The sequence below is a fragment of the Eurytemora carolleeae genome, unplaced genomic scaffold (assembly GCF_000591075.1).
Source record: "Eurytemora carolleeae unplaced genomic scaffold, Eaff_2.0 scaffold195, whole genome shotgun sequence".
In the NCBI taxonomy this organism is placed as follows: Eukaryota; Metazoa; Arthropoda; class Copepoda; order Calanoida; family Temoridae; genus Eurytemora; species Eurytemora carolleeae.
The window spans coordinates 882-23,911 of NW_019396094.1; the positions used below are offsets into that span (position 1 = coordinate 882).

Here is a 23,030-nt window from a genome sequence, read left to right on the forward strand (position 1 = left end):
TGAAAGGAATGTTTACGAAACATTTAAGGAGTTATATGTTGAATCAAAACCACACACTGAATAACCTAACCCGTGGCCGCAGTGCTCGGCCCCCTAGCTTGTCCTAGCCGTAGCGCTCGGCCCAGAAAGTGTCTTGACTAACCTAACCCGTGACCGCAGCGCTCGGCCCGCTAGCCTATCTTAGCCGCAGTGCTCGGCCCATAAAGTGTCTTAACCTAGCCTAACCCTAAATACTAATTTCGTCATGTACAAAATTGATAGGTGGGGGGAGGGGGTTTCCAAAAATCGTTCATTAGGACAGACCCTCCAATTCTTTTAAAGCTGTTTAAATACCCCTCCTAAAACAAGCCACCCTCCCCCTTGATTTACGTAAAAGTTTGTTAATTAGATCGACCCCTACCACCACTTTAAACAGTAAACACTTTACATATAAACTAGTTTGTTTTTAATCTCTATTCGACAGAAACTATCTCAAGGAATAATAATTTTATTAAAACATTCTTTAAAAAGTGAACATTTGCAAATTTTTTTTTCTATCTCATGATCAGAGTTCGTTTCCCTTTGTCCATTTGACACCCCATTTAATTTTTTTACAATATTTTTTGTTTGATTATTTTCTTGTGGTTTTTAACATTGATTTTGATGGTTATTTTATCGTTAGAACTGACGAGGGTCAACCTAGACCGAAATATATGTTTAATAAAATGTGGAACTAACCTCTACTTATTTTTTCTACAGAGGTTTGGTCCACCACCGAATTTTAATTCAATTTAAAAGTATTTAAATTATCCAATCAGATTTGACATGGTTGTATCGCACATATCCTTACACATATTTTCCCGCTATATTTCTGAGAAATAATATGAACTTTACTAATTACGGAATGGTTTCGTATTAAGTAATTTCGCGTAATTACGCCTAGATTTAACCACGCTTGATAATCATTACTCTCATAAATATTGGAAATGTTTGCAGGGAGCGTAAAAATAATTTTATTTAACTTTCAGAAATTGTGAAATTAAGCTGCTAAGATGGCTGAGTATGAGGTTCAAAAATTTGTCAGCTCTAAGGTTATAAACAAGGAACGTGAGATGATGAGAGAAGCAAGAGAACGAGTGTTGCTGGTAGGACATTTATATAAATAAATAATAAAAATATATACCCCTGTTAAGGGATTGTTTTTAAAGTACACATGTCCTGTGTCCGAATTTAATGAATTTAACCGCGTCTAAAATCCCCCAAATACCGGTTTAAATTGAGCGCCGGCTTAAATTTAAACCGCGGTTCAAATTCTTTAAATTCGGCCTCTGATTGAGTATCTTAACGAACTCTAATCTATTCCATTAATTTGTTCCAGTTTGGCAAAATGTTAAATATTCTCTGAACATTTTATAAAATTATACAACAGTCATAACCAGAAAGACGCGGAATTAATTGTCAGTTACACAGCGATTTTACGTTTATATATCTAATTAGTTTTAAACGCGCAATAAAGGTTGGCGACATTTTGGAATTGGCAGGACTAGGGATATTTTGTTATTATCGTTTCATTAATCATATTTTTAAAATTAGATTGTAAAGTCGTCTGATTAGTTATATATCAATTCCGGGTCATTTTATGACTGTATAAAAAAGATTTGATGAACATTTTTTATTCTGGGACAATTTAGAGTTTTGTATAGTTTTTTTTAACGTTTTATGCCATATTTCAATTATTTCTAGAATATGGCCTTTATGCACAGGCCTATCGTTTCATGAAAACCTACTCGTAAATTTATCGGCTCCAGTACAAAAGGTAGAACGATCTTAAGGTAGAACGACAAAAAGTAAAATAATTAAAAAGTAGAGCATACAAAAGGTAGAATTAAAAAAGGTAAAATTTTCCAAAGGTAGAATTTTTTTATTTTAATGTTACATTATGTTGGGTCAAGACAATTTCTGGGCCGAGCGCTGCAGCTAGGACCTAGGGGGCCGAGCGCGGTGGCCTCTTAGATATTGAGTAATGTGGTGTCTCTCACCTTATTTTGGGAAAGAGTCAGCTGAAATCAGGCCTCAGCGCTCGGCCCCCTAGCCCATCCAAGCTGCAGCGCTCGGCCCGAAATTGTCTTAACCCAACTTTTACGTCGACATTCTCTAGCTGTCAACGTTTTGTAGGTGACCAACCGCTCCATTCTGAATTTTAACGAGAAATGCACTTTGGGAGATTTCAAAAAAGTTCGCGGATATCCCTGCAAAATTGGAAAATTTTCTTGCTTCTTAAAAATGGGAAATCCTTACTTTGGAAAGTTCTACCTTTTGTATGTTCTACATTTTGTATGTTCTATCTATTGATCGTTTTTTTCTTTTGTAATTTCACCTATTGTAATTCTACCTTTTGTACTGGAGCCCAATCTATCTACTAAAAAAAAACGACGGATATGGGCCTTAAAACTGCATTTTGTTACAACAGAAGGAGCGTACAATTCTTGCACTCAGTCATAGAGAAAGAAAACGAATAGTTGAAGCTTTTTCATACTCTCCTCAGATGTACACAATGAACCACCCTATATCAAAACAAGTTTGTTTACTTTTCCGTGGTAATAATGGACATTGGACATGTAGATCAAGTTTCTAGAAGGGGATACTTATATCCCCAAGATTCTAGGGGCCCCTATTACCTACAGTAACCCTCTTAAAGGGACTGTAAAGGAAAAATGAAAGGGGGTATAGGCTGAAACCTGAGAATCTCAGAAGTTGAACGACATCTATCTGATGTTCTTGTCTCGAGAAATTGACATAAAACTGCGTAAAAATTATACCAAAACGTAAATATGTAAGATAAACGTCCGTATCACATGACCAGAAATCTCTCCAATGGCAGTATTCACGCTCACGTGATACAGACGGAGACACGTGACTATAATACTGCACTGCCATTGGTTGCAGTTCTTTTGACATTTGGCATAAATAATATTATCAATTATATCTATTAAAAATAAAAAATTATTAAATTCAAATAATAATAGCCCGGGGAAACTTGAGTTTCTCCGACTCCTCTGGGATATCGTTGTTTTCAGATTGAGTGCGTATTTGTTGAATATTATTATATGTTAAATACTACAAATCTTATACAAAATCTTATATATACATCTCGGTATAATTTTGATACAGTTTTATATCAATTTCTCGAGACAGAACATCAGATAGATGTCTTATAGGTATCGTTCAACTCCTGAAATTCTCAGATTTCAGCCTATACCCCCTTTAATTTTTTCTTAACAGTCCCTTTAAGTACGCCACTGTTATTTACGTTCACTAAATAATGAAAGAATATTACACAATGAAAAAATGCAACAGTAATTCTTCTTGATTTGATTTAAACCAATTTAACAATGTGATAAAGCATCTGGAAATAAGTTAGGATCCCCTGCCCCCTAAAAAGGTTTATGAAGTCCAATGGCGGTCTGGGTTCTCCTGGGGGGGGGGGGGGGCTTTAGATCTCTTTTCTGATATTCCTGATTAGGACAGAGCCCATCCCTGCCGGCGGTCTGGGGGGTTCATAACGGGACCTCTTTCAGATTCCTTTTCCTTATAGTTTCCTTATAGTATTGGAGGGGGGGGGGGGGCTTGTTCGGGTTTAAAACTTTTAAAATTAGAAAAAAATAAAAGTCAGAAACACAAATAGTTGATTTTGCGTAGATTTATAACTCGTCGCTCCAATACAATGTTTTTTGCGACTTTACTTATTTATTAAAACATATATATTCATTTTTAAAAGGTTGTGAATTATGAGATAAGCTTTAACTCTTCGTTTATTTCGCTTTGCCCTCAGTGGTATCCTTGAGTGGTAAGATTGGAGTGTTACGCGTTTTTTTAAACGGGTGAACACTCTCGTAAGAGTATGAATTTTTTTTTTTTTTTTAATCTGATTAAAGTTATTTTTTTGAGTTATATTTTAGAAAGCAGAAAGAAAGGCTGAAATGAAACTGTCAAAAGAAGAATTGGCCAGAGCTAGAGGAGATGATAAGTGGATGCTACCAGACTTAGACGAGAAGTTGAAAAAAAAGAAAAAGAAAAAGCATAAGAAAAGAAAAGGATCAGATGCGGAGGACGATTGGGTTGAGAGTACGAATAATAAACCCATTACCGAGAAAGATGAACCTGAGAAAAAGCGAGATGACTGGATGGAGATGGGGATGATCTCAACCTACACAAGGAGGGATGGATTGTCTAAAAGTGAGAAAAGAGAAAAGGAAAAGCGTGAAAAGGAGGCAGCAAATGCACCAGGTTCCAGTAGTAGAGAATTAAATCCTTACTTTGCGAAGGGGGGTTCGGGTCTTCCCAACACAAGCATGAAACCTTCTCAAACTATATCCACCGGGGATGGGGGTGTAACTTGGCTACTAAAAGCTTACAAAAGAGCGGAGGAACAGTCTAAAGAAGAGAATATTTCGCTTGAAGAAGTTGCATCTAAAAGATGGGGATCTTTAGCCAGGTTTCACGAGATGCTTGCTAAAGCAAAAGAAAAGGCTGCAAATATTAAAACCGCTAATTATGAAATCAGGAGTAAAGAGAAACGAAGGGAACGGAGCCGTAGTAGAGAGAAACAAAGGGAACGGAGCCGGAGTAGAGAGAAACAAAGGGAACGGAGCCGGAGTAGAGAGAAACAAAGGGAACGGAGCCGGAGTAGAGAGAAAAAAAGGGAACGGAGCCGGAGTAGAGAGAAACGAAAGAATCGGAGCCGGAGTAGAGAGGAACGAAAGGATCGAAGCCGGAGTAGAGAGAACCGAAAAGGTCGTAGCAGGAGTAGAGAGAAAAGAACTGATCAAAGTAGAATTGGCGAGAAACGGAAGGATCGTAGTAAAAGTAAAAGTCCAACTTTTAAGTTTTCAAAACCTGTTGAAAATTTCAAAAAACAATCTACGACAGGAAACAGTACTAGGTAAACCATTATCTTACTTGCATACATAACACATATGATAAATTTTAAATGTATCTGTCACAAACCTTGCTTTTTCAGATACTCATCAAGTGTGGGCTGGAAAACAGAGAAAAGAAAAGAAGAAGAAAGATCAAGGTTTAACGCTGAGAAAAGGAAGAAAAGGGTGGAAAAAGAAGAGGAATCGTCAAATTCGGACACAGACTCAGAGAAGATTCCGCAAAACCTGGAAGAGACCGAAAATATTTCTAAGATAATGACGGAAGCGGAGATGAATTCTCTGGCAGCTAAAATTGTCAAAGCAGAAATTATGGGAAACGAATCTCTTACAAGTGAGTTGAAAACTAAGCTAGACTCTGCTCGAGAGGCAAGGTTGAATTTTATTGCATCGGGTGGTGACCCTGACCAACATGATAAACCTGAAAAGGTTACGAAGATACAGTATCATGATACAAAAGTAAAACAGAAGAAGACTAAAGTTGAGACGCACAAAGATGGACAGAGGATTCGATATTTTGGTGATGACGATCGCTATGACCTTCAACAAATGTATGAAAGGGAAAAAATGAACACTGCAGAAGATCAGAATAGCATGCTTAGCGGAATAGCAGGTAAAGCATTGGAGAAAACAAACGAAGAATATGATATGGATGACATGCTGGTCACAACGGCAGCTCGAAAGAAAAATGAGGATCAGGAGGAAGCTAAGAAGCAGAATCGTGCAGCTGCACAGCACTTGGAGATGGAAAAAACGCTTGAGGATTGTAAATGGTGTATAGGCTCAAAGCGGTCTAACAAACATTTGATGGTTTCTATGGGAAAGTCAGTTTATTTGTCTGTACCTGGACATACCAGCATGGCAACAGGTATCCTATATTTTCAACAAAAATACATTTAAAATAAATATCTACAGGGCAGGGGTTTATACTTAAAAAATTGTTTTTGAGGTTCTTTGGAAAAAAACGAATTTCTTAAGAGGGGGGGGGGGTGATTGTCCAAAAAATATTTCCTGTGATTATCCACATTCATTTATCGACCATTGATTTTGAAGTTAAAATCAATCAAACAAATTTAAATTTGACCTCGCAAATTAAGTTTTAACGGTTGAATTTCAGGACACTGTTTGATTGTACCGATGGGCCACGTAGCAGCAGGAACTCACCTAGACGAGGACGTTTGGGAGGAAATTCAGGATTACAGGTACCTCGTTTACACATATATGTAGAGTGTACCTCGTTTACACATATATGTAGAGTGTAGTTTAAAAAAGTTTTTAGCAGGGGTGTATATAAATCCAATTTTTTATTCTTCCCCCCCCCCTCTGAATTTTTTTGTTTTGATTTTTTTCTCCAAATTCGAAAACTAAAATTTTTTTAAAGATTTATACTGCAGTGCATAAATAGGGACGCATTTTGCATAGATGGCGCCTTAGGCAAATTTCTTTTAACTTTTGGTATGGTGGTACCGGCAAAGACGTTTTGATTTATTATTTGTCTGTCCATGAGAATTTCTTCTTCTTTTAAATCATGTCCCATCATTTTCACAACGCATTAAAGCTATCGGGGAAAATTATTTATGTAAAGCTGTCTAGTTTCAGAGAAAGTTAGATATGAAGAGGTAAAGAGCCTCGCTCCAACCCTTCACTTCCATATATTCCCCTTTCCTTGCCTATCTGCCAACCTTCCATCAATTTTTCTCCCTACATTCCCCATACATTCTCCTTCTGCTTCCCTACCTCCCCTTTTCTCTTCCCTATCTTCCTTTTCCCTTCCTTAACTTCCTCTTTCCCTCTCAACCTTCCCGTTTCCCTCGTTCCCTCCTGACCTTCCCTTTCCCAACCTTCCCATTCCTTACTTTCCCCTTTCACTACTTATCTCCTTTCCTCCCTACCTATCTCCTTCCCTCCCTTCCTTTCCTCCTTCCCCATCCTTCCCCACCCATCCCTTTCTTCTGTTGTTACCCTTCCCCTTTTACTTTCGTTTTTCCCCTTTTCTATCCCATTTTCGATCCCATTTTCCTTCCCCTTTTCCTTTCCTTTTTCCTTCCCTTCCTCTTGGGTCTTTGATTTCTTCCCCCCCCCCCTCCAGTATTTTATACACCCCTGGGTCTTCATGCATTAAAATAGATTTTAATAGATACATATTATTAGATTATGATCCTTTATTCATTATTCCTAGGAAGGCTTTGGTGAAAATGTTTCTCTCTCGGGATGAGGATTGTGTCTTCATAGAGACTGCAATGGGATTCAAGAAGCACCCTCACATGGTTATAGAATGTATTCCAATATCTGACGATTTGGGCTCCATGGCACCCATGTATTTCCAAAAGGCAATCCAGGAGTGTGAAAACGAATGGTCGGACAACAAAAAGTTGATTAAATTAAAGGATAATCGAATATTTCGAAATGTTCCTAAAGGTTTGCCTTACTTCCATGTCGACTTTGGCATGGACTCGGGGTTTGCTCATATAATTGAGGAGGAGGCTGAATTTTCTCGAAGATTTGGACACGAGATTCTTGGAGGAATGATGGATATTGATGCCCGAACTTTTCGCAATCCTACATGGGAAGGATTTGATATTCAGAAGAGGAAAGTTATTGAGTTCAGTACAATGTGGAAAGAGTTTGATTGGACAAGGAAATTGGGCGAAATGAGGGATTCTAGCAGTGATTCAGATTAATCAAAAATATATTTTTAGATAAATATGAAACTTAGGAGGATATTAACTCCGTTCTCCGTAGAAAGAGAGCTGCGAATTCTTCAATGGAACTGCAATGGCATCCGCCCTAAGGCATCTAGACTCCGAGAGTACATGGAACAGGAAAGGGTCGATGTTGCGCTCATTCAGGAAACTCACCTTAACCCTCATCACGGATTTACCATGGGCCCAGATTTTCAAGTGTTTAGGAAGGATCGTATTTCCCATAAAGGTAGACAATTTCACATTGACTTAATGATTGTTATTCTGTATTATTAATTCAGTTTTTTTTCTTATTTCCGCAATTCCCATTCGACCTTACCCTTTCTCTTAAAAATTTTCAATCAACATTGATTTTTGTAATATTATGAATTTATTTTAAGGTGGAGTAATGACAGTGTTCAGTAGTAAAATAAACAGGAAATGAATAGTTTGTATACAGTTTAAGGTTCTATAAGATGCGGCTTAATCTTTAACTACGTTTCAAGCATAGGGTGCTTTAAATTTGTACAGAGATCTTTGACGATTTACATACAATTTAGACTGAAAATTAATTTAAATGACATTGTTCGATTATGATTCTGGTGTTTTTTTTTTTCAATACCGGGGTTCCAAATATGAAATATGTTCCACCTCGTAAACTGTTTCTAAACCTAGGGTTCACAGGTTTCATATTAACCATCCTCCAGATGTGGAAGCACAGTCTTGGATCATTCGAGTATCAGGTTTGTCTAATTTGTTCACAATTCTTCAACAATTATAAAAGTATTATTTCTTTAAAAATGCATTTTTAACCAAAACTCTGGCCACTAACATAGTATACGGGTTTGCCCTTCGTACACAATAATTGGGTTTATTTATATACTGTTATGCAAATCTTTTGGTTTGTCAATTTTTTGTTTGGCCTTCATGTTTTTACCTTGAATTTATACTCATTAAAAAATGTTTTTTTTTTAATTGAAATCATTTCAGAAGTTTAATCAAAGTTTCACCAATCACCTCGATATTATGAATTAATATAACTTTTAAAAAAAATTAAGAAAAAAATATCAAAACAATGATGTTCAGGTGCTTGAAAACTAATCTCAGTACACGGGCTCCGATTCTATGTAAAAATATTTTTTAGGATTTGGAACAATATTCCTTCACAACTGGTACTGTGCTCCAGTCAGGACCCGGAGTAAACAATTTTCATTTCAATTTATTGAACCATACTTCAAACAACAATCTCTTCTTCTAGGTTTGTTAGATTAGTGGCATAGTTAATTCAGTATTACCCTGTTTTCTCGCAAAACGTGTTTTTTCTTAAAGTGTTAGATTTGGGCCAAAGCAACAAAGTTTTTTTATTAACAGTTAAGAGTCTAAAATTAAAAAATGCGCAAGTTTCAAGATATAGCTTAAACAGCATTTACTCTGAAAATTTAAAAAAAATTATAAACAATTAATTTCTTAAATTAAAATTTTTTAAACAAAATTTAAAAAGAGGAGTGAATTTTTTTCTCCGACTGTTTATCTTGTTTTCATCTGATCATACATCTGTTTTCTGTTCTTCTCTTTTAGATCTACGCATTCTAGTCTTTTGTAGACAAGGGAAAAATAATGCATTTCTGATTCATACTATTGATGTCTTGATTTGATGTCTTGGCGCCAGCAATATCAAATTAAGTATGTTAGAAAGTTACTGTTTGTGAGCAGATATCAGATGTATTTACAATTTTTAATAATGTCTGATTCAACAACTGTTGACGGTCAGCTTCAAACACAATTTCCTCAATATTCTTACAGGTTGGAAAAATAAAAGTCACTAAGCTGGGTTTGAAAATTCTGAGGATTTCCATTGTCAGAATTCCGCCTTAAAAATGACAAATGGGATAAGAAAGGTTAGGCTGGGAGTGGATATTTTCGACAAAAGAATTCTTGATTCTTAAAAGTTCACTGGGAAACAGTGCTTTAGATTACGGCCTCGTCTACAGCAATCTTTCCCTTGAAGCCGGCAGAGTATAAACCGGTATGATAGTGCATGGTGCACAACCCATCAGGATTCTACTTTCTATGTTTCCATATTCCTTGTTTCTGGCAAGAGGGAAGGGGAAGAGATAGGGAGCGAAACCCCTCCTTCTCTGCACTATTATTTTCTTCTTTTTTTTCAAGTGGGGTGTAGTGCCATGTTATTCCACACAGGGTTCTGTTCAGCCACAAGATTCTGGAGAGTTGTATAAGAACCAGACTGTTCTGAGCTCCCTTGAATGTTTACACATAGAACCTCAACCAGATTCAATTTGAAAGAATTAACGTCTTTCGACGAGCTCGGATACTTAATAACAGCTAACCAGGCCTGTTATTAAGAAGTATATTTAAAGCTGCTAGTAGCAATATCTGGATCCAGCTAGCTAAAAAACCTCCATTCTCCAGGTTAATACAGCGCTAAAAGATTAATGCAGGCCTTCAATGTTTCTTGTTTATTTCTGTGTTTTGTGTTTATTTCTTTTCCATTTGTGTGCTTGGGTGTTTACGGGGGATATACACCCCTGGCTAATGTTTCTTTAGCATGTCATTTTCTCTCTCTCACCCTGTATCTTTGAGTACTTTTAGAAGCGCCGAGCCAGAGCCAGTTATTGCTGCTCTGAAAGCTAGATGTACACTCAATTTACGCTGAAACTTTAAATTTAACCTGTAACTGTTTGTTCTAATATGAAATAGTCACGGCTACATTTTTAGAAATGAATATATTTTTTACTTAAAGGGGATAGTGGAGTTGGCATGTTTGATGTAGGGGGGGGGGGGGGGCCCTGCCTTCAGTTTTGGTTAAAATCTTCCAATTTTTGGCTGCACGCCTAATTAGTGTTCAAAATTCCTAAAATAAAATCAAATTGAATTCTAATGACCTATAATGACCTCCACTAATAGAAAATATTTCAACTATTGCTAAATGCATATCAAACGAAAGCTATGAACCCAGGGAATACAGTAGCAGCAACAAATCCAGTGTTTGAACTTCTAATGACCTCTTACGACCTCAAATGACCTCCAAAAATGAAAATGTTTTAACCATGGCTTTATGCATATCAAACGAAAGCTTGGCATCTTAGGCAGATATAATGAGTAATTTAATTCCTCTTCGATATAAATTATTTCTCCCAGGCTTAAATATAAAATGTTAATTTATTTTGTTCAGGGGATTTTAACAGTAAATCTCCTTGGTGGGGATATAAAGGAACGGATCTCCTAGGTAGATCCCTAATGTCTTTTGTTCGCAAAAATAAGGTAACCAACTATTTTAACATTTTTTTTCTGTGCATTACTTATTTGTTTAATAAGAGCGTTCTTACTTTTTGTGGGCCATCGGCTACTATGATAATGAAATGTTTTAGCTTATAAAATTAGTTTTTTTGGGTATATTTACTAGGCTTTTAAGGCGCTTCGCTTCCATCTTCTATTTCTGTGGGCATTAAAAAACCTTTGGGACACAATTTTTTGCATCCATAACCCTGCCATGGGGTCATGTGAGGTCCCACTCAAAATTTAGGCCCGATTGGTTCAGCCGTTTTGACGTTTATTAAATACGGACAGACAAGCAAAGTATTTATATACATTACAATTTATAGCACTGTTCTAATGGAAATGACCATTGACCATGAGTGATAAAATTGCACAATAATTTAATAGTCATCATTATTGTTGTTTTGTTTCAGATTGTGTTTCTAAATCTGAGAGGACTTTCAACATTACGCCAAGGAACTACTCCAGATTTAAGTTTGGCAACCGCCGATATAGCCGATAGATGTTCCTGGAGGCCGGGAGAATATCTTGGGTCTGACCACAGAACTATTCTCATCTCGATAAACTTGAAAACAAATATTGAACACCTTAACCGCATAGTTCCAGTGAATAACAAACGGCTTTACAGAAGAAAAAATATGATTCGAAGGATATCTAAACTTTTTAAAAATTTCTTGTATGGATTTGTGAAATATTTTTATATAACTGCTTTCCGAGTTCGGAAATGAAAAGGCTGTTACAGATGATAATGCTGCGGAAAGTATTCCGCAAGGCCTGGGTCCAAGCTCGGGAACTGAATAGGACGCATCCTTTATGCACCAGCTGTATAACTTACGGTTCACTCATGGGCCTGGCAGAATTATCACAACAAACTCTAGAAAAGAAGATAATTCCAAAATGGAAGAAACTCAAAGTTGAGAAACTCGATTTTTTGTCCGTTGCAAGGTTAAATTTTTATAAAGTCCTCGAATCTTTGTTCATTTTTAATTCTTTTTTTAATATTTAGCGTTTCCATAAATAGAAATTCAAAAGTTTTTTTTTCAAATATTAAATCCTGGAGTATCTTTAAAACTGTGCGAACCCCCACTGTAATATATTTGCAACTTCTCATTCAACCCCTACATTTAGCGATATTTTAATAATATTTTAATATTTAGCGATATTTTATTTTGAAAATATTCCTCCCCATCCCCTCTTGATAACCCTTTTATTTTGAATTTGCGTGGGGTTTATTCGCTGAATCGGGGAAATATTCTCCCGAGCATCGAAATTATTTCCTTCATGGGGAAGGGAATTTTGAAAATATAAACCCTTGCGACAATTGTAAGGTTGGTGTCTGTTTTCTCATCAAAAAATTATATTCTTTTCCCCCACCCTAACACTGCCTCTGGACTACAATCTCGTATTTATTTTTTACTGTATTTTAGATACACTGCTGTGGGTGGAACAGTGTTTTCACCTATACTGTTCTACTGGTATAAATGGCTAGATAAAGTATACCCAGGGGTTCAACTAAAGACTGTTCTTAAGAAGGTAAGAGAAGGTTTTTGAATGAAAAATCAATTAAACCTGAATTTTGATCAATTAATCAACTATCTCAAATTGGCTTCTTTATTTTTTAATGACATAGCTCCAGAGTCACCTTGGAATCTCTTCCTAACAGTATACAGTTGACAGACATATTGGGATAATTTAAACAATTTAATTCCATCTAAATGTAAATGTGCAGTTTCATAAATGCGATTTGTTCATTTGTACTAATTAAGTTTGAATGGGAAACGGTAAATAAAATTTGATGTTCTAGTAAAATTGATAATTTTTTTCATTTTTTTCTAAAATATGTTCAGTTCAGTACACTGTTTAAGTTTCTAGAAGAGTAATTTGTCCCCCCTCCCCCCTTACACTATGTCTATAAGGTTTAGAATATCTAGTACTTGATTTTTTATATTTTTAAAAATATGTAATGTGCTAAAGCTTCCGTTTTTTTCTCAATTCCTTAATCTTTCATATTTTTTTGTGCTTTTGGATCTTGACATTTTTTCTCAAGGTTTTATTGGATGCAACTGTCCTCGAGGTTCCTCTTGTTGCAATGTTTTATCTTCTCATCAACTTCCTGGAGGGAACACCTGCCGACAAGTCTATGGAGGAACTTAGATTGAAAATTATCCCAACATTGATTCTTGGTCTTATTTTTTGGATTCCTGTTCAGATAATCAATTTTAGATTTCTCTCACCACAAGCACGGGTTCCTTTTATCGCAGTGTGTACCTTTATTGAGGTCAATGGTCTATGTTTCCTTAAGAAGCTTGATTTACAGTATTTTAAATCTTAGTATCTTTAATGGTAAGGAGAAAATTTATTTGGGAGTGTTTTCTTATCCTTGTCTTATTTTATATTTCTTATTTTTAAACTAAAGGAATCCTATCGATATTGAACCTAAATAATTTGTTATCTCGGCGGAGGTTTACAATATTAGGAAATAAATTTTCTGCGGCTTCAAAATAAAATTCTGAAATTGAATATTGTTATTTTTATTCAGTTATTTAACCAAATCACCACAACCTCGGAAAAAATTATGACATTTTCTATATATTTAGAATTCTGTTTCTTTTTTAAGGTATTTGTTCATTTGATAACTTATTACATTCCAATATTCTAGTTTTTTTTAACAATCCTAAATAGTATTATGCAGTATATGCCATATTTATATGAAAGAAAGTTTCAGACATTTTGAATTTGAATCTATAAAATGGGGAATGCAAACACGCACGAGCGTAGAAAGTCCGGATTGCCAGATACAGGTCTTTCTATCGAGGATATACGTTCTCCTCCAGCACTGACTATAGGAGAGAAACCGAAGGTACCTAGATTTTATTTTGTTGTGTATATTAAAGGGTGTTAAAAAGGTCAAACACTTCACACTTTTTTCTCTTAAGAGGCTTAAATTTCACCTGATCATAATAAAATTAATATCACAATGTCTATAGGATGTTAGGACTACGTGATAACAAAAATTATCGGATTTGGTCAACCCTGCTCTGAAAAATTGTTCCTTGTCTCTCGGGGGGTGGAACGGATAACCCTACGTGCCAAATAAAAATACATTTGAAAAGCTAAAAATGTGAATCTGTAAAAGGTATTCAATATAACCCTAAAACTCTGAATTGTTGTTAAGTTACTAGATTTTAACTTCAAGGTGGAGGTAATTTAACCCAACACCTATTGGGAGGATACTGTAGCCCACCATTTACAGGCAAATGCAGAACCAGTTCCTTCACTTCTTCTTCAACAAGGAGAACAGCTGCTGTAGACCATTACTGGTAGATGATAGGACCATATTTTATTTCAAAAAAGAATTACTTACTTTATCCACAGCCACCTCTGCCAGCTTCTCTCATGCTGTCAGCAATAGTTTAAATTAAAGTCCATAAAGTTTAACAAGGTCCGGCCTATAATTAAGAGTAATTGGGTCATAATAAAAAAGAAGGTTGCAAGAAAGTAATGAATAAATCTCTGTCAACTGAAGCCCAGTACAGTGGGAAAAGGCTCTCCAGCGTAGGCTAATCAGTTCCATCCCCTAAGAGACAAAGAGCATTTATTTAGAACATGGTTGACAAATTCAAATTTTGTTTTTCACATAGCCCTAACCACATACAGACATTGTGCTATTAATATCATTATGATCTGGTAAAATTTATGCCTCTGTGAGAAAAAAGTGTGAAGTGTTTGGTTTTTGTAACAACCTTTATAAAATCAGAGGGTTTTCTGTCTCAGATTTGTCAGACTGAACTGAACACACTATTCGAGCATGATGGTGTAAACCTTTACTATTACTAACTTTGATCTAGTAAAATTTTAGTTTGAAATTTAAGGCTTACAACGAAAGGTTTCAAAGATATAAGGATAAGAAAGTCAGAGTTTGGGAAGAGTAATCACTACTTTAAAGATATTGAATAAACAATTATTGCAAGATCACTTGAAAGACAAAAAATGTGGATGTATAGTTTTGACCTTCGTGTTCATTACACTTACAGTTCTTTAACCTCAAAATAAAAAAAAATAAAATGAAGTTCATGAATGCCAGATAAATTTAACCTGGGACTAAGTGCTGGTGTAATTTTATAAGAATGAACTAAAACATGGAATTATCTGCTTACAGAAAATTGAAGCGGAATCAACAGCGCGAAAGAAAACCCCGCCTCCTAGCTTTGAAACCACAGTCACTGATAAAAATGGTAAGCATTTCTTCATTTAATTAAAAAAAGTTAATCAAAGTCTAGAAAGAGAAGTTCAGTTTTTGCGCCTTCTTTAAGAATGAGTATGAAAATTAATCTTGGGAGGAATTTCTGAAATTATTTTGCCGGGTTCCATGAGTTCATACGATATTAATTTTGATTATAGGTAGAACTTACTGTATATAAATTTTCATTTTAGGTAGAACCAATTGTAAATGATAAGCATTTGTACTCAATTGTGCTTTGTTTTTTTTGTTCTCAAATAATTATATTGAACTTTGATTGTTGGCTTAGTAGTCAGTGATCACCTTGTGGGTTATCCTACCGTAGATTTTAATTGTATGTATGTTATGATACTAGAAATCTATTACTGAATAAAAAAATCTTCTTGGAGCATTCGGATCTGCGTGCTATTAGCAAGAAGTTAACTTTTGGGTCATCCAAACTCAAACACTAATTTTTACTTCAAAAATAGAATCCTTGTATGTAAAAACCTAAAATCAACATACAACATGTAAAATCTATGGTGTAATGCCTCAAACAGGTTTTTAACCAAAAAATATTTAATCTTCGGGTCCACTAACCTGCAAGTCAATATACAACAAATGAAATTTAAGGTAGGAAGACCAATACCAGCTGGCTATTAGCACGCCAACCAAAATGCTCCAATAACGATTTTGAATTCTTCGTCCATACTTATGGTTTAATGTATTACATGATTCTATTATCCTAAATTAAGCATAGCATATCATCGCTTACGTGCAAATTGGAATTGGGGCAAAACACTATTTAGCGCATATTTGTTTTAAGAGTGTATTTAATAATCCGGGGGTCTCGATAACATGAGAGCATTCAATATGAGGAACAATCCGCCACTAAGATTTTTGACAAAATTTTTTGTTTCTTCCAGTGCTTAGGATCCATTCAATTTTGATGCGGATCCACTGGAAAAAAATGGATCATTTCTTTAAGATTTACTGAAACTTTTTAACAAAACAAAATTTTCAAATTTTTGGTTTTATTTTTTTCGCTTATTTTTATCCTAAAACTTGATGAACCATTCAGAAATGAGGAAATTTTAATAATTTTTTTTAAAAGTTCAGATTTGGGGTTTTGGAGTAAAAAAGATTTTTTTTTGGAGTTTTTGGTTAATATTTTAACCTTTGGATCCGGATCCGTGGGGCCGCATATTTTTGCGGATCCGGATCCAGGAAGCCAAAATCTTGCGGATCCAACGGATCCGGATCCTAAGCGCTGGTTTCTTCTCATCTCTCTCTCTTCAGAGTATTGAGTCAGTGCCTAATTTTGATTGAAAAGGAGACCTTAAAATGGTGCAGCGGAACACCATGTTCAAATGCACTATTTTTTCTTCTTTCTAAATAGAATAATTTTAACGCATTTGAAAATTTCTAATGCTGAAAATTGTTCAAACGCACTAATTTTTTGGGATAAGTTTTAGTGAAATTTAACTTCAGTGCAAATAAACATTTCAAACACTGAAAATTGTTTTTCCTTCAAATGCAAATGCAAATGCAAATGCTATGGATTCAACACCGTAACTATTAAACTAAACTGATAAATGAAATGTATTAAAAAGGTTTTTTTTAGACGGATGTCATTGTCTTTATACTTGCATGATAAATATTTACAAATAATATTGAATATGGAGTACAATAAACAGAGCGTCCCATATCATATTGGATTATCTTCTAGGTTTAATGTTAAAATATGCACCTAATACCCGAAAAACCTAGTGTTTTCTGCATTCAAATTTTAATAGTAGGCGTATACAATTTTTAAAATTAATTTAATCTTTCTATTTCTAATTTCTCTCGAAAAACGCAATTTAGAACCATAAACGGTCCGAATTTATGTGGGACACCCTGTATGTGGCTATGTATTTATGTGTTCTACGGTTGTGAATCGTTAATGGTTTTATTTGAGGCCCTTAACAACTTTTGTTTACGACTTTTTTTTATTAATAGATAAAATCGAAGAGGCTGGATCTCCCAATGAGTTTAGAAGAAGGGCTGGAACTATGGGAGAGGATAAAACAACTAAGGATTTAACCTCAAACCGTCTTCCAACCATCATTAAGGTTAAAGTCCTTATTTGTAAATGACCAACAATTTATTTAGGTTATTTAGTGTTATTTCCAACTTATGGAGGGGAGGGGGCAATAGCCTTCCTTCTTCTTGAATGACTGTTATGGTCAAAACCATGACAATGATTCCGTGGTGGACAAAAATGAACTTCATCACACATTGTTTTTTTTTCGATAATTATTAGACAGAATCTGAACTATATTTTTAAAGTTCAGGAACCAGGGTATTTTTCTAAGGTTTTCCTTTATTACCTGACATGTATGAAAAAGTGGTTAAAATCCGGTTTCTAAGATCATAAATACTTAAAAGTATTTCTTTTTATTATTTGTTTTTCATGCGGCTATATAATATTTATATGTAAAAAATGTTTAAAGAATGTAAAAAAACATTTTTTTCTGAAACTGTTACATAATAAATAAGCCTTTAAAAAAACATATGCCATAAATAGATAAATAAATAAATAAACAGCTGGAGTTCCCGGCGTGGCTCAGGATTACATTATTATTTATAGCCATAGCTACTCCTGCCGCTGTTTCCCTCCGCTTGGTATTCAATTATGGTTTTAGCTCTGAAGTGCCCAGCGTTGTCCGTGGAATTTAAAAAATTTCAAAATATTTTTGTCTGTGGTTCCCCCCTGGTTACCCATTTGTCCCTTCAAAGAAATTAAGTCAAGTTAGTCACCTTAAGTCAAATCTTTATTATATAGAAGAAGAAATCAGCTTCATATTTGTATCTATAAAGATATATATTTATGGGGGAACACAACTAAGAATCCAAGTTAAAAATTGTCTGTTCCATTTTTGGTCTGTCCTAGACATTAGACCGTTAAATTTATTAGTTCAGGTGCTAGGAAGGTTTTAAAAAAATGTCATAAAATGTTTTAAATGTAAAAAATAGATTATTTTTTGAAATTTTTTTGATATTTATTAACCCATTTTTCCACGGGCTTTAAATATGTAATTTTTAGAACTGTAGCTTAAACACGGGCCGCCTTTTTAACGTCCTGTATCCTACCCTCCATAGGGTAGGGAGGGGTCGCAGTGGAGGGGGGGGGGGACTGTGTTCACATTTTGTTCCCTCTTTATTATTTTGAAATAAATAGCAATATTTCAATAAATGGATTAATATTCAATATTCTTTACTGATATATACATTTTTTAACGAGACTGGGAAATTAACTTCCCTTCGTAAATAAAGTTACAATTTTTCAAGGGAGTTCGGTTAGGTTTGCTCCCAGTCCTCTCTGTTTAATCTCTATCTATGAGAAAAAAATAGTTTGTATGTTTGTAGTATCCTGGGACCGGGAAAGATGTTTATGTATGCGGCACATTCTCTGATTGGAAGAAGATTCCCATGGTAAAATCTCAGAAGGATTTTGTTGCCCTGATAGATTTACCAGTTGGAGAACATCAATACAAGGAACCATGTATTTCATTGTTAAATAACTAAATTTTTTCTTTATCATTTATCTTATATAAGCATTTATCATTTCAATCCACATGTATTTACTACAATGGTCAGTTTGTTGTTGATGATGAATGGATTCATGATCCGGCTCAACCTTCTGTAAAGAGCGATGTCAGCGGAAAAAATAATGTTATTAAGGTTTGGCCCATTTTTTCAACCTAAACCGAGGAACAATTTTATCATTTACTCTCAGAAAAATTAGAATCAATGGAAATTTAAACCCCCGAGGAATTCAATGATAAACCCTTGGGCTTCGCTGGGGGGTTCACATTTCCATTGATTTTAATTTTTGTCAGAGTAAATTGCATTCCTTTTTAAATATCTGGCTTCAACATGGACCCTCATAAATAAGTTTTAATTTTTGTGGGATTCAATGAAAATTGTTTGATACCAAAAAAACAGCTTTTTGTACAGAAAGAAATATATTTTTATTGACTTTTTTGTACGCACCTATCATTAATCATTATTTTATTTGTTTTTTAAAATAGTAGTTCAAAAATAAACTTCATTAGTTATCTTCTAAAGCATTATGCAAGTATTTAAACGAACTTGTGTTGTTTTTTAAACATTTTTTTCCAAATTTTAATTTTTAAATAAAATAAACGTGATGGTTAAATGTGCTTTTGTTCTCTAATCTATATACATATTACATATACTTGAATATGATCTGTGATTCGAAGGAGGTGAATAGTTACAAGCCACCCCTAAAATGTCAAAATAATATCAGTTTAATTAGTTCTGGTTGCACTTGATGTCACTGAACTTTGTTTAGATTCATCAAGATGATTTTGATGCTTTCTCTGCTCTTGATATGGATAGTAGGTCCACCAACTCCAGGCACAGGTATCAATCCTTCTGGACAAGTTATCTAGCTCTGAAAATCTTTTCTAATTTGAACCTCTATCTTCTATATTTTTAAAATATAATTTTCTAATCTCTAAAAGGCTCAGCATGGAAATTAAGCGAGAAAAAAGATTTTAAAAGATTTCATTTGATAAAAAATCAGTAAATCTGGAGTTTCACAAGTTTTTATAAAATCTTTTTAAAGAGTTTTTTTTTGTCCCCAGCACACGATCAAATCTCAGAATTTTTCTATTTTCTATTGGTATTCTGGCAGCACATTCATCCATCCACGCTTCATTTATACTGAGAAGAGGGTTGACAAGATTCCAGCTGCTTCTTAGGCCTAATAATAATAGAGTGAAGGAATTCTGCTGATATACTGGAATGAGACTCGGGTGCCATAGACTCTCCCTGCTTGTTCACCATTCCTCTCTTCATCATCATTCACTTGGATCAATCCACTTAAAGCTTCTTTCTTGTTGAGTAGAAATCATGCACCATTTCGCTGCGAGAGTTGTTGACAGCCGCCCTTCTGTCCTCCTACATCCGTCATGGGGTCATAACTGCTTAACCAGATGTCGGCTTCAGATGTTTTTGAAACCACAGGTTTTGTGGAGTACGGAATCGAACCCGTAAACACCAGTCTGGACACCAATCCAGTTACTGGCTGTGGACAAGTGTGCTTAACTTCAGTGATCTAACGAGAACTGGTGTCACACACTCNAAATGACCATTTAGTTAGAAGGTAGATTTAGTAAAACTTTTTATTATTAAAAGTTTATTAAGTTAAATTAAATAAGGTCAAGAGACAGGTAAACCCCACACTTTTTTCAGACGAGGAGGAGAGCAGAAGTTTGGTCAGGATATTCCCAGCGTTCACTCATTTGAAAACAAGGCTGGACCTCCAATCCTTCCTCCTCACCTTCTTCAAGTTATACTCAACAAGGTATATAGGATTATTTATGTAACCGGAGCTAAAAACTTTAGAATGGTTGATATCGGGATTAATGCTTAATCCACTCTTTTTCTTAATCTCGAGATTAAATATTGCTTGTTCTCCTCTCATTTTTAATCTCCAGATTAATTATCCGATCAGGATTTAGGATATCCCATTCAAAAGTTTTCAGCTCAGAGCTGAAAACTGTAGAATGAGATATCCTTAATCCCGATTACTTAATCTGAGTATCCAATGGACAAACTTTTGATTTTCTTCTTAACCCGTTCTTTCTTGGATATAGTAGAGATAAATTTAAAACCGGTTTTTCTAAATTAGAGAGTTCCTCCCATTTCTGTATATAATCTTAAATGGCGCGCAAAATTTCAAATTTATCGGCTTCATATACGCGACACGTTTTGGATGAATTTTATACACTTTTCAGGATACAAGTACATGATTAGATTAGTTTAGATATTATGAAAACGTAAGGATCACGCATTAATCTCGATATCCACCATTCTAAAGTTTTCAGCTCAGATACGCGAACTGTTCGCTCTTGTTGGTATATATTTATGATTCATATGAGATGTGTGTTTACTAAGTTTAGCAAAAAAGTTGTTTGAGTCACTTCTCGGTGTCTTAGCTCTGTATTTTTAAATTTCACTTCATTCATCCCCGGGTAATTTCTTCAGATCTATTATTTCTAAGTGATCAGCATTTTCCAGATGGTTTTTCAGTTCTTCCGTTATCTAGAGATGGGTGCGTAAGGCTTTTTTTTTCGTGAACGACCCAGTTCGTTTTGTTTTTTTCAATCATTCAAAAGAATTGATTTCGATTGAGAATGTTTGCAGAACGAGGTAGGAAAAAAAAACTTTTAAAGAATCCAGAAAAAAAAGACAAAATAGAAAAAGTCAACCAAACTCGAAAGGCTTTCAAGGGTATTATTTACAAGTATTGATTTAAACCATACTGTTGCATACAAAGTTGTAACGTAAGATTTTGAAGAAAAAACAAACTTGCATATTTTTTTCAAACGCTCCTGACAGAGGCCTTTGAGAATGGAGAAAGATACTAATTTGTTTCCTAAAAAAAAAAATTAAAGTTAAAACCCATCAAGGCTCAAACTTCCTTTCTTTTATCTTTTTGAGGTTGCCAACCTCCTAGAACATGCCTAAATAGATAAAATTTAAATCACAGGACTAAGACATGTAGAAGTACTTAAAAAATCATTGAAAACACCTTGTACATTGACAATGTACTTATTTTACCTATCTCTGTAAGGACACTCCGCTTTCCTGTGAACCTACTTTGCTCCCTGAACCAAACCACGTCATGATAAATCATCTCTATGCTCTCTCCATAAAGGATGGGGTTATGGTGATATCCTCTACACAAAGGTAATTTTATCAAAATTTCTGCACTCTTATGTAAATCGAAAGTACAGAAACTTAGGAGAAATAGGTATGAAAATATAGGTAACAAATTTTTAAAAATACGTCAATGATTATTTTCTGTCCTTTAATTCACACAATTTTAGATATCGGAAGAAGTATGTGACTACTCTGTTGTACAAGCCTATCGAAGGAGCCGCGTAGTGATTGCTCTTTACTAACTGCTGTTAATTTTCATACATTCAGACCCTCCGTTGAATAATTTATTTTGAATAATGATCATTTTAGAGATTATTTGCCGATATTTTTAGTTATTTTAATAATTGAATTCTAGAAAATTTATACCCCTGAGGTCTGTAACTAATAAGTTTATCTTGTCAAATATTGCATATTTTAAATACATAAATACAGTCTTCAAGCTGGGCGCCGTATAAAAATGTAAAAACGTTAACAGGAGGGTGTCCTGCCATTTCCAATATATGGTCTGTCTTTTTGTGTGTTCCAAATGATCAGATTTCAAGAATTATGGTTAATTTTAAATGAAATCATTCATGTTTTCGGAAATGCTCTAAAAACGGCAGACTACATTTTGGACTACAGTAGAGCTTAAGATTTTCGTTTTATTAATCATATTTGTAAAATTTATGAACAAATCAATGCAGAGCTAAAAACTTTAGAAGATCAAGATCAAGATTAAGGCTTAAACTCCTGGTTTTACTGAACCCAAGATTATTTTAAAACGCATTCGATATCCAAGAAAGAATTTATAAAATTTAACCAAATAGCGTGTCATGTTAAGATGTACTTTTAACTTTTGAAAAACCGGTTTTGATTTCTGGTCTGGTGTCATATCAATTGAACGAACGTAAGTTATGAATTAATATTTATCAAGACTAACGTTCAAAAATAACAATAGTCCTAAAAAATGTTTTTTAATTATTTTATATAAACATGATTAAATTTGTATAATTTGTGAACAGCTTACTTTAATTCAATCGGAAATTAGTCTAATCCAAATAGATTATCAAGTACAATTGGTGGCAACAGAGAAATGGAACAATTATACATGACGTCACAAGTGTCAAATATAATAAAGGAAAACGAAATGTTCTCAAATTAGTTGACATGTTTTCCAAGATTAAATAAAAAAGTGTAAAA

The 23,030-nt window shown here is 34.6% G+C and overlaps 3 protein-coding genes across 6 annotated transcripts; all 3 read left to right on the forward strand.

Moving 5' to 3' along the window:
• Positions 1–987: 987 nt before the first annotated feature.
• LOC111694740 (CWF19-like protein 2) lies at positions 988–7,616 on the forward strand. 3 transcript variants are annotated; one of them, XM_023463738.1, is made up of 6 exons: positions 988–1,124; positions 3,939–4,591; positions 4,622–4,921; positions 5,000–5,784; positions 6,034–6,118; positions 7,096–7,616. In XM_023463738.1, exons 1-6 carry the CDS (start codon positions 1,032–1,034, stop codon positions 7,595–7,597), a joined length of 2,418 nt encoding a protein of 805 aa, XP_023319506.1. In that variant the 5' UTR covers positions 988–1,031; the 3' UTR covers positions 7,598–7,616. The 3 variants fall into 3 exon arrangements, with proteins under 3 accessions (XP_023319506.1, XP_023319507.1, XP_023319505.1); XM_023463739.1 differs by having other exon boundaries at positions 3,939–4,561; XM_023463737.1 differs by having other exon boundaries at positions 3,939–4,921.
• On the forward strand, positions 7,605–13,620 carry LOC111694744 (mpv17-like protein 2). 2 transcript variants are annotated; one of them, XM_023463746.1, is made up of 6 exons: positions 7,605–7,847; positions 7,999–8,035; positions 8,273–8,340; positions 8,742–8,855; positions 10,791–10,879; positions 11,308–11,637. In XM_023463746.1, the coding sequence occupies exons 1-6, from the start codon at positions 7,622–7,624 to the stop codon at positions 11,620–11,622; spliced, it is 849 nt and encodes a 282-aa protein (XP_023319514.1). In that variant the 5' UTR covers positions 7,605–7,621; the 3' UTR covers positions 11,623–11,637. The 2 variants fall into 2 exon arrangements, with proteins under 2 accessions (XP_023319514.1, XP_023319515.1); XM_023463747.1 differs by lacking the exons at positions 7,605–7,847; positions 7,999–8,035 and adding exons at positions 12,322–12,427; positions 12,942–13,620 and having other exon boundaries at positions 8,269–8,340; positions 11,308–11,839.
• On the forward strand, positions 13,620–22,294 carry LOC111694743 (5'-AMP-activated protein kinase subunit beta-2). Its single transcript, XM_023463745.1, has 9 exons — positions 13,620–13,754; positions 15,054–15,129; positions 17,115–17,227; positions 18,525–18,653; positions 18,756–18,839; positions 19,474–19,544; positions 20,379–20,490; positions 21,763–21,878; positions 22,019–22,294. Exons 1-9 carry the CDS (start codon positions 13,644–13,646, stop codon positions 22,074–22,076), a joined length of 870 nt encoding a protein of 289 aa, XP_023319513.1. The 5' UTR covers positions 13,620–13,643; the 3' UTR covers positions 22,077–22,294.
• The last annotated feature ends 736 nt before the right edge of the window (positions 22,295–23,030 follow it).

Coding starts and splice junctions, on each gene's coding strand:
- LOC111694743 (XM_023463745.1), top strand. CDS start 13,644: ATGGGGAATGCAAACACGCACGAGCGTAGAAAGTCCGGATTGCCAGAT. Junction 13,755..15,053: donor CTATAGGAGAGAAACCGAAG/GTACCTAGATTT, acceptor ATCTGCTTACAG/AAAATTGAAGCGGAATCAAC. Junction 21,879..22,018: donor GTGATATCCTCTACACAAAG/GTAATTTTATCA, acceptor ACACAATTTTAG/ATATCGGAAGAAGTATGTGA.
- LOC111694744 (XM_023463746.1), top strand. CDS start 7,622: ATGAAACTTAGGAGGATATTAACTCCGTTCTCCGTAGAAAGAGAGCTG. Junction 8,341..8,741: donor TTGGATCATTCGAGTATCAG/GTTTGTCTAATT, acceptor AATATTTTTTAG/GATTTGGAACAATATTCCTT. Junction 8,856..10,790: donor ACAACAATCTCTTCTTCTAG/GTTTGTTAGATT, acceptor TATTTTGTTCAG/GGGATTTTAACAGTAAATCT.
- LOC111694740 (XM_023463737.1), top strand. CDS start 1,032: ATGGCTGAGTATGAGGTTCAAAAATTTGTCAGCTCTAAGGTTATAAAC. Junction 1,125..3,938: donor CAAGAGAACGAGTGTTGCTG/GTAGGACATTTA, acceptor GTTATATTTTAG/AAAGCAGAAAGAAAGGCTGA. Junction 6,119..7,095: donor GAGGAAATTCAGGATTACAG/GTACCTCGTTTA, acceptor CATTATTCCTAG/GAAGGCTTTGGTGAAAATGT.